The following is a 15,078-nucleotide window of genomic DNA, read 5'->3' as shown; positions in this document are numbered from 1 at the left end:
AGCCTCCATTCAATGCTTCTCCTTATGTCTGTGACAGAAGGCCTTTTCTCCCCACTCAAACTGCTCTTTGGACAGCTTGTCAGGCCCAGAGAGGATTATTTTACATGTCCTCAGCAGGACTCAGCCTCACTCTCTCAGGCACTCACCCATCCACTGAGCTGCTGCATTTGGCCCATCAGCTGCTGCCACCATGGACCTGTGGCAGTGTCCTGGGAGGTTTCTCCTGTGAGGGCTTGTGGTCAGGCTGTACCTGGGAGCCCAGCCCATGGGCACTGCCGGCTGCACTCACAGCTTGGTGAATTCTGCCTGTCAGCTGAAACATCTGCTGGAGCACAGACGCTGGGGAATTTCATGTTCTCTCACATTGGAAATTCAGGGGGCTGCAGAGCTGACTATGGATAGCTCCAGGTAAAAACAGTGAATATGTTTTTGCATCACATATCAGTGTGGGGAGTGATGAGCTCTTGCATATGATTTGGGAAATTGTTTTTGAAAAAGATTTTGTTACCAAACTGAATTATTTTATTTCAAAGATGTTTTACCATAAAAAGACTATAATTAAGGCAAGTTTCACATATACAGAAAATACAACATTATAAAAGTTATTCAGGATGAAACAGTAAAAGCTGAATAGCACTTACCATTATAAGAAAAGCTACATTCCTCCAGTGCCCTGTGACCACTTCATGAAAAGACACCTGGTATATTTTAAACAAGGACTTCAAACCTGTCTTGTGGTCAAGAAGGCCAATGGCATCCTAGGGTGCATTAGAAAGAGGGTGGTTAGTAGGGCAAGAGAGGTTCTCCTCCCCCTCTACTCTGCCTTGGTGAGGCCACATCTGGAATATTGCATCCAGTTCTGGGCCCCTCAGTTCAAGAAGGACAGGGAATTGCTTGCAAGAGTCCAGTGCAGAGCCACAAAAATGAGGAAGGGAGTGGAACACCTCCCTTATGAGCAGAGGCTGAGGGAGCTGGGTCTCTTTAGCTTGGAGGAGACTGAGGGGTGACCTCGTCAGTGTTTACAAATATATAAAGGGTGGGTGTCAGGATGATGGAGCTAGGCTTTTTTCAGTGATATCCAGTGATTAGACAAGGGGCAATGGGTGTAAACTGGAGCATAGGAGGTTCCACGTTAACATCAGGAAGAACTTTACTGTAAGAGTGACAGAGCACTGGAACAGGTTGCCCAGGGGGGTTGTGGAGTCTCCTACATTGGAGATATTCAAGGCCCACCTGGACAAGTTCCTGTGTGATGTACTCTAGGTTACCCTGCTCTTGCATGGGGGTTGGACTTGGGATCCCTTGGGATTCTGGGATTCTGTAATGAGCCTGTAGAGTTCATCACCACAAGGGATTCAATAGCAGGGGCTTGCCCAGCTCTTGCTTATAAAGCCAGTATAAAGCTAGTACAGTCAGTCTGGGGAATTTTCTACCACTGAATGACAGTGTCTCCAGACCACAATATATATTAGTTTTTTTCGTACAGAACCATTGAATCCTGTGGAATTATTCCAGATTGACCTTACAGTTACCGTCTATGTAGAGGTTTCTAATAGACTTTAGTAATTTCATAGTCAATGGCAAGAACTGTAGATTGCTTTCACACATGTATTACATAAACAACCCCTATGCTGCAGGGGAAAGGCTGGACATTTTTAGTCTTGTGTTCAGTTTTTATTAAGATTATGGTCAAAGCAAGTCCTAGTAACCCAAGACTTGACAGAGGAGATGGCCCCACCACACAACCCTGATTTTCTTGTTTAAATCTGAGTTACTGTAACATACTTTTATCATCTGTTTCCACAGTAAATCACTGGGGACCAATGCCTCAGCTACCAATCACCAACATATCCAGTTACAAGAATGCCTAATTAATGGGGAGAGCCAGTAAAACAAAGGAGAAGCTTTATAAAACAGGCTGGAAAATAAATTAACTATAGACCCCATATCTGCTAGTAAAAAAAAAAAATTATTCAAGAGCCCTGATTTTGCATCTTGCAGCTGCACAGCACTCCCACATACTACCCGTGTCAAGCTGGCTCCAATATTGGAGACTGTGTGGAAAAGGAAATAATCAACACCATTTCAGCAGAGAAATAAATTGCCAAGTGGGCATTAAAATTTTAGTAATAAAACTAAATGCATATGCTAATCTACTCTGCATTATTTAGAAAAGACTATTTTGGATCAAGAAAGGAATAATCTGCACAAAATTACAATGAATGGAGGTGTTTATCATCAAGAGGTCTTTGAGAAAGAAACAAGCAGCAGATTCGTATTAAGGTTTCAATTCATAAAAAGTTGATCACCCAATTAAAGGTGAACTGTGAAAAGACTTTGTTAATTTTATTTCAGAAAAAGAGTCAGGTCTCATAGGCTCTGGAGAACAAAACCCAGTGCTGCCAGGCACATAACCTTCAGGGGACTATTCGGTGCAAAGAACCACAGGACCTAAGGCTAGAGCTCTTTTTGCTCTTCAGCCTCTACAAAAGATTTTTCTTCTTACTCATGTTAACACAGACAATTAAAAGCATAGTCTTGCATAGCAACAACATTGGATTATTTGATTATTGCTATTTTATAACCTGAATTAATTCTGATTCTGTGTTGAATAGGATATGTTTCACACACCTGCTCTACTAAACTGAAATTAAATAAATAGAACAAACAAATACAAGTACTAAAAGCATACTTCTTATGTAAGAAGCCATTTCATTCCTGTTACCTGCAGAATTAATCAAGATTTTCTATGCCTATGCAGTTTGACACATACTGGTATCTCCATTGGTTTTAACAAAGCTTTTTATATGCTTAACACTAAATAGAAGCTTAGTTCTGCTAAGTCTTTGCTGGGTGTGACCAAAGAGGTGCTTAGGAAATAATCATACAAACCTGTTTAGAATACTGTTCAATTGATTGTGATCAAGGTTGAATTTTTGTAGTATCCTGTGCAGGTCGCATAGTGTGCCATAGTCATCTCTATTTTTGTCTGCTTTATGAAAGGCCTTCTTGAAATCTTGGAAGTAATCCCTAAATTTATCCCTGAAAGAGAGCAGATGTTTATTTTAGCTTCTTTGTTAAATCAGATAAAAAGGATACAAACAAATATACAAAATAGGGATAGAGGGGCACAGAAAGAGTTTGAGCATATTTGTGTGTGATAAGTTCTTATAATTTATTCAAAGACTGCCAAATTGTTCACAAATAAACCTCAAACCCAACTCCCTCCCCCTCCCATTTAATTTGCACATAGAATTGTATGGCTCAAGCGCCTGTTATAAAGAAATGCTTCTTGGGAGATTAACTGCCTACTCTCCCTGCTCAGAGCTGCAGGTGCAACCCATTGCTCTCTCTTTTAAAGTCTGGCCTGAGCAGAGTTACAAAATGTTTAATGCAGCCATTAAAATGGTAAAGGTTCAGCTGCTTACTTTCTGCAATTTGAGGCTCCTGAAACTTTGACATAGCAAGAACAACTATTTCAACAAAACCAGCTAGATCTGACCAAAACCTGAACTACCGCAGGGCCTGATCCCTGCCCAAGGGAACAAGTGCAGAGCTTCTGTGACCTCATGGACTTTGGATCAGCACCTTACACGTAAGTGAATTACGTTCCTTACACATAACTGAATTATGTTTCTTACACATAATTGAATTCAGGCCTGTTGTGGTTTAGCCCTGGCCTACAACTAAGTACAAAAATCTTGAGTCTTATTCCCACTTTATTTTGTCACTTATATTTCACTGACATCAGGGATCTCATGATCAGACCTTAGAAACCCAAGAAATATACCTCTTTGCCTCTTTATTCAACCAAGCTTCTCCACGCTGTGGCTCAAGAAGACAAAGCAGGCACAAACATCTCTCATTACTGCATGTCTTCAACTAGCAAAGGGGCCTAAGATTAATGTAAATGAGAATAGTTGTGAATTATGTCTTGATGTAGAGTATCAAGTATACATAAATTATCTACATATATTCATTGCTTACAAGATGCTACCCTTATGGCAAAAATAACAAGTTTAGATCTGGGTTAATACCTACAGCCACACTCCATTTGCTTTGGGATTGCTCTTTCTGACAGCTCTAGGGTTCAGAGTGTGGAGGCTGGGTTCTTTAGAGAGTCAGCATTTGTAGTATAAAAGGCTTATTACAGTGATAGCACAGTTCAATAGTGTAACCCAGACAATCATTCATGATTCATTGCCTCAGCCTCTCATCGAGCCTGTCTGTGGATCTAACAGCTCAGACCAGCTCACTTCACTCCCTGTTAAACAGCTATCAATCAGTCAGTACCTGAGCCTTACATTTTCTCCATTGCATGAGTATGTGCAATCAGTTGTTATAAGATCAACATGGGACAGGATAAATTTCATATGCCTTTTAGCAATACTCAGTCTTGTCAGAGCTTTACAAACTCTCACAGATCTCCTCAGAGGTGCCTGTTCTCAGCTCTAGTTATTGATGCTGTCTTTCCTCTCAGAGCATTGCAGAATCCTTGGTTTTCCATTTGTTTTCAAGAAGCTTGAAGTTCAGTATAGCCTTTACAAGAATAATACATTTTCCATGTCAGTGTTACTCCTAAGAATAGGTCTTTTTGGAGCTTGCACTTCATATGAACGAAGAGTAATTTTCCCACAGCCCTTAGGGTTCAGGAAGCACCATTGTGTGTGCAAACATCATCACCTACATTAAAAAAATCTGAATTATGATATGACTTAGGAGGGTTCTTAGCAATTTATTATATGCTTCAGACCCATTATACTGTTATGGACTAAATTGGGAGTACCAGAATCTCTGCTTAAGCAAGTTTCAGCTGGCAAGAAACCATTTTTCAATGATATTTCTTTCAAGTTCAGTGACAGTATGGATCACTTCTCAGCTGCACAGGTTGCTTGAACTGCCTTTTAACAGTTTTAACTCACCTCACCATTGTATCCATAACATCAGGATATCCTTCATTCCTAACAAATCATTTCATGTCTGAGCCGCTGACCAGGGCACCATTGCTAAACAGAAGTTCTGGGACTCAATATCCAAACAAATAGAGCATTAATGTATGCCATGACACGTTCTGACGTTAAATTCAATCCAAATGCAATTTCAGGCTAATGCCCTGGTCAGATACTAACAGCAGGTTCAGATGAGCCAACATATGGTCTTTCCTCTCACATTTTTCAGCAGCTTTGTGAGTGTCCTATTCTCTGTGAGGCTTGTCAGGTCTTAACACATTGACACTACTATGCTTTTGCCTTTGAAGTGTGTGCTGCTAAACAGAAGACTCTGATCTGATTGGTATATATAGGCTTGGTATGCAATGCACTTGCTACCCACAGGTGGTAACCTTCATTACTTTCTGCACTGTGTCATCCTCTGTACAGCTTTACAAACCTTTCTTTCACCACTTTCTTCTAAAATAGGATATTACTTTTTTATAACTGTATTTCCAGGAGTTCTGTCATTCTCTGTGTTGTTTTCAAGAGAAGACTCCTTGAATGTTCTAGAAAATATGTATTTGATTAGTTGTTTTTATTAGTAATTATTTCTTCAACATTATTGTCAAATTGAATGGTTTTACCTAAAAAAACCCTCTAAAAGTCACACTATTTTTATGTTCTAGAAGCTGTTTTTTCTTTTGCCTACAAAGTGGCTCATCTCATCTCTGACCATAACAGATCACTAGATGATCCTAAGGTCCCTTCCAACCCTAACTATTCTATGATTCTATGATTTCTTACAATTGAGTGCAGAGCTAGAGCTCTGCTCTTTTGGTTTATGACTCAAATCATGGTGTTCACAAGTGCCCTAGAAACACAGGCCACACATTTCCATTGATGATTTTTTTAAATAATACTGCCTATAAGCCATCTTTTGAAGACTTGTCTTCTAGTGTCAATATACCTAAGGTCAAGAACTGTCTTTATTAATGCCTTTAGTTTGGGAATCTTTCTCCAGGTTTACTGTCCAGTATGTCCATTTTGTGTAGCAACTCAAAAGTGGCTTGTACATATTGCCCATGTAGTATGAGCTCTCATACAACATTTACATGCTAACAGGACTCTGGACATTCTTGTTACCTTTGTGGATGGCATATTTACAATTATTCTGGTTTATCTTGTTAGCAGTTAATCTTTTAGTTAATTTCTCCCCTTACATTTGCATTTCTGTCTAATCCTACTTCCCAGGCCCTTTTGGATACTTTTTTCCAGATTCCCTACTGGTTTTCTCTCTACATGATATCTTCAGTATGTGTTTAAACAGTCACAGCTACTTCAAGTGTATGGCTATTCCTACACTTTACTGTGAAAACTCAAGAACGGGCTTTAAGCCTATATGAAGTCTTTGAAGGCAGAATCTCCTGTAGAGTGGTCTCAAAATGCTTGGTCTTAACTTCTCTCATGAAAGGAAGATTGGTTGGATACAGCAGAACTTGAATTTGCAATTTTTGTAAAAAAAATATTAATATTTGTAAAAACATATGCAGTCCTTTTGCCTAAAAATATCCTTTATAAGACAGTGTCTGTCTGAAACATATATTTAGCCACATTGAATGTAAGAACAATATCAGTGACTTGTCTTTTCATCTTGCTGTTGCTAAATGGCTCTTCCATTTTTAAACTTCCCACCATTACTCCTACATAATCTAGCTCCTTTATGAGCTTCTCCCTCAAAATCAGTGGAATATTTCTAGTAGCACACATTGCTGTGAAAACACAGCTCTATATTCTGTGGCTACTTTATCTCTGACACTGCTGGGTACTGATCTCCTGTATGTTCCTTCATCAGACTCACTGCTTTAACCAAGCCCAGGGCTAGGCATATTTTAGACCAAATATTAACTCTTTCTGCTTATAAACTTAAATTGAAGTATTTATCTTCACTTTGCAATTTAAATCCATACAATCCTTTAGTAGGATTTAAATTCTCAGTAGATGCCCCCCATTTTCAGCAGTCTTTCTTCATATGTAGATATTCCTAAGACAAAATTTTTACAGTGTGCTTGGAGGTAACATTCACTGAGCACCAGTTTTGTCCTAGCTTGACTAAACAGCAGTCTGTGTCTGGGTCTTTGATCACAGAATCACAGAATTGTCTAGGTTGGAAAAGACTTTTAAGGTCACTGAACCCAACCATAAACCGAACACTGCTAAGCCCACCACTAAACCATATCCTAAACACATCTGCATGTCTTATATGATCCCTTAAAATGGAATCTCTGAAAATGCATACCTACTTGACTGATCCGTTATTTTCAGATCAGCTAAAAATTCTTCAAAGGATTCTTCCTTCTGCATTCTTATATGAAACCTTTCAAAAGTTCAAGGTTCCTTAGGAATGCAATACTCCTTCAACTTACTTTTTGTAGCTGCATGGATTGCCCTCTCACCCTGGCTTGGTTTCATGCCATTAAAAACTTTGATAGCTCCTACTCCTGTAATATTCCAGAAAATAGTTGTGAGCTTCTTTATGATTAATCTAGCCACTGTATATAGGTTTTGAAGCATGATGTGGCTCTTTTCAGGGAAACTGCAATATTGCCAGTGTGTTTTAGAGTCTCTAAAAGCCCCTAAAGAGCTATCACCTTTTCTCTTACTTTCAAATATCTTTTTTTTTCTAGTTAATTCCTTCTTCTTTTTCACATTATTCTCCTGTTACCATGCGGTACTTGGTTTACACTTAAAGCAAGGCTTGTATTGGAAAGATCATAGAACTATTCTGCAGAGGGTGCACATCAGACAAAGAGCACTTGCATTGCACTGAAGCTGCCTTTACTGTTTTCAGTCTCTATGTATCTAATTACTGACTAACCAGATTAGGCTCATTCAACCTCCTCTTAGATATGAGACCCTAGAGATCCAACATCTGCTAATTACATCTCTGAGTTTTAGCTTTTATTATGTTCAGAAGCCTACAGACTTTCCAGCAGAGACACAAATCTAAAATCTCCTGACAGAGAGTTTTCTCTTATTTTGAGTTACTGTAATGTACCACAGTTTAAAAATCATGACTTTATAGTGGCAATAGTGGGGGAAGACGTGTGCTGAGGCCCAGCAAGAGGCCAAGAGAGTCACATTTAAGAAACAGGATACAGCAGCCAAAAAAAGCCAAAACCAGCTGAACATACTAAAGGCAGTTTTGTGATTTCAGTGAGAGACAGATCTACTCCAGCCCTAGAAAACAATTGAGCACTGCTCCTTACATCTTGCAAGGGTGTGCCTTGAAGGTGTGATATGGTCCACATTGTATCCTCACAGCAGAAAAATTCTGGAACCCTTCTCAACTGTATATTACCTTTAGTGTCACTCTTCATCACTGCTACCATATTCTGCTTAAATCTTCCCAAAGAAAGTGAAGTCTTAAGTAAAATAACAACAGTTTTTGGAATTCATATTTTTGGAAAACTGAGGCATTCAACATTTTTGGACTGATAAAAGGTTTCAAAGCAGTAATTATTCCACTCACAGCAGTAAATATGTGCATGGACAAAATGAGGATTAAAACCATAGATCGAGCTACAATGCCAAAAAAGTACTATTTTCTTGCAAATGGTTTGTATTTTTCTTGAAGAGCTGGAGAGCCACTGTTCAATGTCTGTTTCTAATTTGGGCAATTTGTTCCTGTGAGTTACAACAAAAGCAAAAGGAAACAAAACAAAAAAGGAAGTGCACAGCAGTATGTTTTGAATTGTAAGATGTCCGGAGCTTTTGTCTGCCTCACAGTGTGTAATCACAGGGCACTGAAACTGCTCCAAAGCTTTTAGGGTGAGGTTCACAGCCCTTGCAGAAAGCCAGAAGAAAGGATACAGGCTGGATGCAGCCACTGTGAAAATAGGGCTTAAGCAAGATCACAGAAGGGGGAGTGTGTGCTGTTCCCCGTGCTGCTGAAGTGGATCTTATAGCCAGCAAATTCACACCTCAGGTGAATACCTCCTCTCCGTCCAAATTTTACAGGTGAAAGGAGTCAAGTTTTCCAACTCATTGAGAATGAAATAGGGGCCGAGACCCAGGTGGATCACCATGCTTAGGTTCTGCAGCCACTGCATCCATTCCCCTGACCGAGAGAAGTTCTCCTTACACTGACCTTTACAGTAGGAGGGCATGGTGTGCACATGTGCTTTCTGTATCTCAGCTGTCCTGATGTGGTCCTGGAACAGAAGGCTGACAGCCAACCGGATCTCTGCCTTCACAGCCACCACATGGACAATAACTATGGCTTAAGAGTCATTTATGTCTTTTCAGGGCCTTATGTGAAATCTGAGGAGTCATGAGGCCTGTATTCAACTCTTCTTGCACTTGCAGCTTTCCAAGACAGGAACTGCTACCATAGGACTGCTCCCACCAGCCAGGAGGTGGGTGAAGAAGTGTGGGAGACAAAACCAGAACATTCAGCAGAACTGAGAGGTGGCAATAATCGATAACAAGACATAGTTTTACAGACCACGTGCTATTGCTGTGAACTCATTCCCAGGAGAAGCTGCAGATGCCAGAAATTTCATTAGATTAAGAACAGAACTGGATGTCCTATATATTAATCAAGAAAAGCAGAATCTAACGAATAATTAGAACATAGTTTTTGAAAGGGATATAAGTCCTAGCTGCACAGTTAAGCCAAATGCTGTCATTGCCCAGGACGAGACAGCCCCAATGCAGGGGGTAGGATATTCCACATTATTCCTATTAGAAGGCTGCTCCACCTCTACTTGAAACATTTGGTTCCGGCTGCTAGCAGGTAACTGAATTGTTATACTTGACTCAGTCTGATAATTTCTGTTTTCCTCCAAATTATGGTTAAACAATAGCTATCCACTTGCATGTATGTACTTGTATGTATAGTTGTCATATACATAATTCTATACATAGTGGTTGCAATGATAGGTTCTCAAAAGTAAATAATTCTAAAGGATGTGGACCTGCCAGTATGCCATATCATGACTATTTTATTTTTACCCAGCATGTCTTCCCCATTTGTTTAATTACTCTCCAGCTGCTTCAGGATGAGTATTTGCATCTTTGAGCCACACCGCATAATTTCTGCTTGCAGCACAGCATCTTCCCAACTTGCAGAGCTGCTTCTTATTTATAGCATTGCCTTGCACTTGGCATTGCACTAAAAAAACGTTTCTAGGAAAGAAATAGAAGGTTCCTGACCAAAAGAACTCTGCATCCAAGTGTAAGTCTAGAGAAATATGGCTGGTACAACAAATGGAGCAGAAGAACCCAGTATGAGACAGTTAAGGCCTGAGTTTCACAACAGTCAGTTACAAATACAGGAATAAGCAATGCCTACAACACAGCAGCTACCTAAACATCTCTGTTGTGGAAAACTTGTTGATACCTGTGGGTGTCATAGTGCATCTTTATGCCAGAGAGATGCAATGCAGGTGGGAGAGTTGGTGCAAAAAAGACAGTCTTGCTCTTGATTCCTTCAGTCTATTTGGGATACTGAAAGCCAGAATTTAAAGAAGCAGGGTAAAAAAAACAAAAGCTGTAGCTCACAGGCTTCTCCCTGTGTTTCCTGAGGGTTTTTTTTTGTGTGTAATGATTTCCCAAGCTGCCTCTTTATCTGCAAGACAAGGCTGCTCTTTGTTTATAAGTGTATCACCTTTACCAACGAACAATGTCATGGGGAATTACAATTTTTATCAATAATAATGTATTAGTTCCTACAACTTCCAGACACTTCCCAAGCACAAAAGAAAGCAAATCTGTGCTCCTGGGGGTACAGTTGTACATGTTTTTTGCTCCTGAGGGTTTATATTCCTAAATAAAAAACCAAGCAAACAAATAAATAAAGAAATAAAGAAAGAAACTGCTCAGGAGAAGAGTGAAACCACAAGCAGAAAACAGAAGTATCCAGGTGGTGTCTATCCATAACCTTGAAAAATAGTTTTAACAGCACTGTGCTGGGGCAGAGGATTCTCCTGCTGCTTCAATCTGCTGGCAGGTACAGGAATCCTATAGCAGCAGTGGGCTAATCATAGAATAGTTAGGGTTGGAAAGGACCTTAAGATCTTCTAGTTCCAACCCCCCTGCCATGCGCAGGGACACCTCACACTAAATCATATCACCCAAGGCTTCAATCACTGCTGACTCACAAGCAACTGTGAATGGAATATAATTTTGTCATATGTTTGTAAAATACTTTTCCCAAAATCGGTGACCTATTAATTTGGTGAGTGTTGGTTTTGTTTGAGGCAGAGAGCCCTCTTGCTTGGAGACAACATGATTATTTCTGTCATGTGAAGCCAGGGTCCATCCTTGTTAAGGCTTGTTTTTGCTGCATCTACAAAGCCATTTACTAACAATTTATCTAGCTGCTAGAGGGATGTGAAACCAACTGTGATTGCTACTTAGCCTTCATCCAAGGGACAGGGTAGGATATAGGACCAAGGTGTCCTACACCCCCACCCAGCCCAGCTGCGAGAAAAGCCCCTGTAATTAGGTAGGTCTAAATCTATATTGCCTGGAGCAGTCTGAGAAGAGACCTGCAGGTGACAAAACTCCTTTTGCTCTTCTCCCTCAGTCTGAGCTGACAGCAGTGTTAGATCTGGAACCACAAGCTGAGATGATATCAAGAAACGGGCCAGGGATTGCTCCGGGCACAGGGGCCAGCTGGCACATCTCTGCTTGTGAACCTTCCTAGCTGCTGAAAGAGAGCAGCTGCCTGCAAACTGCCTATCAGGAACAGTCCTTGAAGTATTCTTGCTCCCAAACTGTGCTTGGAATGATCAGGGGAAACATGAGCTGAGATAGGGCAAAACATGACAATGACTGCTTTGACAGTCTAGCAGCATAGATGACTGAGTCTGGGAATGTCTATAGGTGTTCTGATTTGTCAGTAAAGATGCTGCCATAAAGTCTGTAAAATAAGTCATATGAGCCATGGAGAATATCTGTGAAAAAGTCTCACCGTACACACTGGGCTAGGTCTACCTGGCCCAAATCAACGGAGTTACACTACAAAAAAGCTTGGTCCAGTACCTTCTGAGACTGCTTTTCAGAGTCCTTTTTTGTTTTTAATTACAGCTGTAGCATAGTAATCTGTGTCATCTTAGCAAACTGAACACAAACATAGAAAGTTATATGCTAAGCTCATAAATAACTTACTTGATCTGCTTTTTAATTTATTTTACATGCAGAGCTTTAGTTTGCTGTTTCTGCTTTGACTGCTTCTTCTGTTGATTAGTACACTGGGCTTGTAGATGTCCATAGATGTCTGCTGTGTTGTCTGCTGACAACACTTGTCATAGTTGTCTGCTGAGCCCTGTGTCACTGGGTGCAAACTCTATCCCCAGATCCTGTAAAAATCCTTGGTAAGATGTCCTTTTACATCTGTATCACACCTTGAAAGAAAAAAAATGCTCCTTTTAAATATTCATGTGTTCCTCACAGAGAAGCATTACAGATGTCCTTAACTGACTTAACAGCTTAAATCTCACTGTCTTCCCTTCCTTGTGGAGGCGCCATACCACACGGAGAATGAGTATATCAATGAGTATGTCTCTTTATATGAGACTTGAAAGATAGAACATATGCATTGTAGTCACAGAGTCGATTCTGAAAATACTACCCTGAGGACCAAACTGTCAGGACTATTCTTCAGCTCTCAGCACTGCTGCCTTTCAGTGTCTGGCTTGAGATACAGAGAACTGGGCTCCTAAAAATACAGTCTCGAGTGTCTCAAACTGGTCACACAAGTCTGAGACACTCAGAATTGTAATCATACTTCAGAAACATAGGTTTAGCTTCATAAACACTTTTCATATTTTCTTGGGTATAAACTCTTCCATAAGCTCTTTACATTGCAGTTTCTCCCCCGCTAGTGCTCTGATGCATGGTAATGCCTAATTTAGACGCAGCTTCACTCTAATTCCTTTATTCAAGTTACAGACATATCAGGCACGTAAGAGATTTTAGCTATTCTATAAAAGGAGTGGCTGATGGGAGTGAACTTGTGCAGCAGAACACTGCATAAAAAGGATACTCTTCAATGTGCCATGGCATCCATAAGGAATAAGAAAAAAAAAGTAAAATCTAATGGGGTAGAAAATAATTCAGAGATGAATCTATGCTAAAATATCTCTGCAGTTAATGCAGTTTGAAACCCCAATGAAATACACTCAGGTTCTGTATGTCTGAGAGAGTGATTATTTTTTTAAACAGACCTGTAATGAAGGTACCTTTTTATATAATGTCACATACAGCTGACATCTATGCCCTTTCAAACATAGTTTATAGCGCAGCTCCTCTGTTGTAGGCAGACAAGTATTTTCCCCCACTTCACAAAAAATTACTTGTCTATATAAACATTTCATGATATTACTTGCCAGCTTTACACAGCATGATGTTACCTTTCTTTTGTTATGTATTTTGGTATGTAGCATTTTTCTTTTGACTGAATCATTTTTATTTATGTTGAAAATACTGGAAGTAAATTTAGTGCTCTGAGGATGAGAGGCTGGTAGCACTGCCTTCAGACAGGTATGCAATGTGGACTGTCAACACCTCATTGATGGAAGCTTTGTCTGCAGTTCCAACCTGACCCAAGACACCTGGAACTGACTTTCCCCATCACAAATTCAGGTAAGCATTTTTGTGTATAAGCAGAATTGATGAAAACCAAGTTAATTTAACCAGTGACCTAAGGTGCCATCCAAGAGTAAAATGTGTGTTGAATTAAAGGGTCAGTAACACTGAAGCAGAGAGAAAGACCTAGGTTTGAATTAATTGGAAACTGATGGATCTAGCTGTATCCTTGAGCTCAGTATGATAAAACATAGCTTCCTGTAACAGTGTCATGGTCTGAGGTCACAATCATAACAAAAGATTTCTCATGCAGTGTAATCTATTGTCATTCGCTGCACTACCAAAGGCTCTGTAATCTTATAAAAGATGCATTATTGCAAGAGCTAATAATTTAGAGTTGTCATACCTTGCCCAAAGCTGCTTAAATTCTTTCGGGGTGATTGGAATGCCAAATCTGAACATGACTTTCTTCAAGTCCCTCGGCTGTATAATGCCATTTCCTTCACTGTCAAATTCCTGGAAACTCTGGAATATAAGATAAATCATCACTAATAAGAACCAACAAGTTTGACAAAATGTTTGATCTCTCTATAAGCTTAATGAATAATGGGAATTGAGAAAGATATGGAAAATCATGCATGTCTGAATTTAATCTTTTAATGTGTTTTCGTTTGATTTTTACTGTTTCCTGCTTTCTGCTATGGATGTGCAATTCACAAAAGCTTGAATTGGGATTGTCATCACAGGTGTTTAAGTGATGTACTTGCCACACAAAGTTTCTTACTGATGATAAATGCAGGGGATATGATCATGAGAAGCTTGCATGCAGCTGTGTTTATGCCCACTGCTGAAGCATGCCAGTGGAGGATGAAGGCACTCGTAAATAGCAGACCTTTAAATTTTTTTCCTCAGCTTGTTCTATACCTAACATGAATTGATTTGCTTTAGTTTTTAACTGGTTAGCTGAGTTTATTGTTTTTCTTACCACTCATCTTGTGAACTGAGACTGCCAGGCCTACATCATAGCAGCTTTTCAGTAACCAAAACGGGCCTGCAAGAAATCTGGAGAGGGACTTTTTACAAGGTCATGTTGTGATAAGACAAAGGCGAATGGCATTAAGCTGACAGAGGGGAGACTTAGATTAGATATTAGGAAGATGTTCCTTACTGTGAGGGTGGTGAGGCACTGGAAGAGGTTGCCCAAAGAAGTTGTGGCTGCTCCACCCCTGGCAGTGTTCAAGGCTTTGAGCAACATCATCTAGTAGAAGGTGTCCTTGCCCGTGGCAGGGCATGGTAATGATCTTTAAGGTCCCTTCCAATCAAAACCATTCCATGATTCTGTGATTCTATAAAAACAGCATCCCCACTCTAGGATTCTATGATTCTAAGATTTACACAAACATTTAATGAAAACTATAGTCCTTTTCCCTTGTGCTACTCTTTTGTCCAAATATTGCAACTATTCAACAAGTTGAAGAAGATAAAAAGGTGGATATAATTTTTATAGGACAGTTTAGTGAGAGTCTTTTTGGATGGTGTAGGCATTACAGTCAAT

The 15,078-nt window shown here is 39.9% G+C and overlaps 1 protein-coding gene across 1 annotated transcript in view; it reads right to left on the bottom strand.

Moving 5' to 3' along the window:
* Positions 1-15,078, bottom strand: part of EFCAB6 (EF-hand calcium binding domain 6) — a 104,482-nt gene that overhangs the window by 25,217 nt on the left and 64,187 nt on the right. The window contains 3 exon segments of the mRNA XM_034063333.1: positions 2,893-3,042; positions 12,105-12,172; positions 13,902-14,048. Coding sequence (XP_033919224.1) covers positions 2,893-3,042; positions 12,105-12,172; positions 13,902-14,048 — 365 coding nt within the window.

Source organism: Melopsittacus undulatus, chromosome 5 (assembly GCF_012275295.1).
Source record: "Melopsittacus undulatus isolate bMelUnd1 chromosome 5, bMelUnd1.mat.Z, whole genome shotgun sequence".
In the NCBI taxonomy this organism is placed as follows: Eukaryota; Metazoa; Chordata; class Aves; order Psittaciformes; family Psittaculidae; genus Melopsittacus; species Melopsittacus undulatus.
Note: the sequence above shows the minus strand (reverse complement) of the source record. Positions and strands in the feature narration are given on the sequence as shown.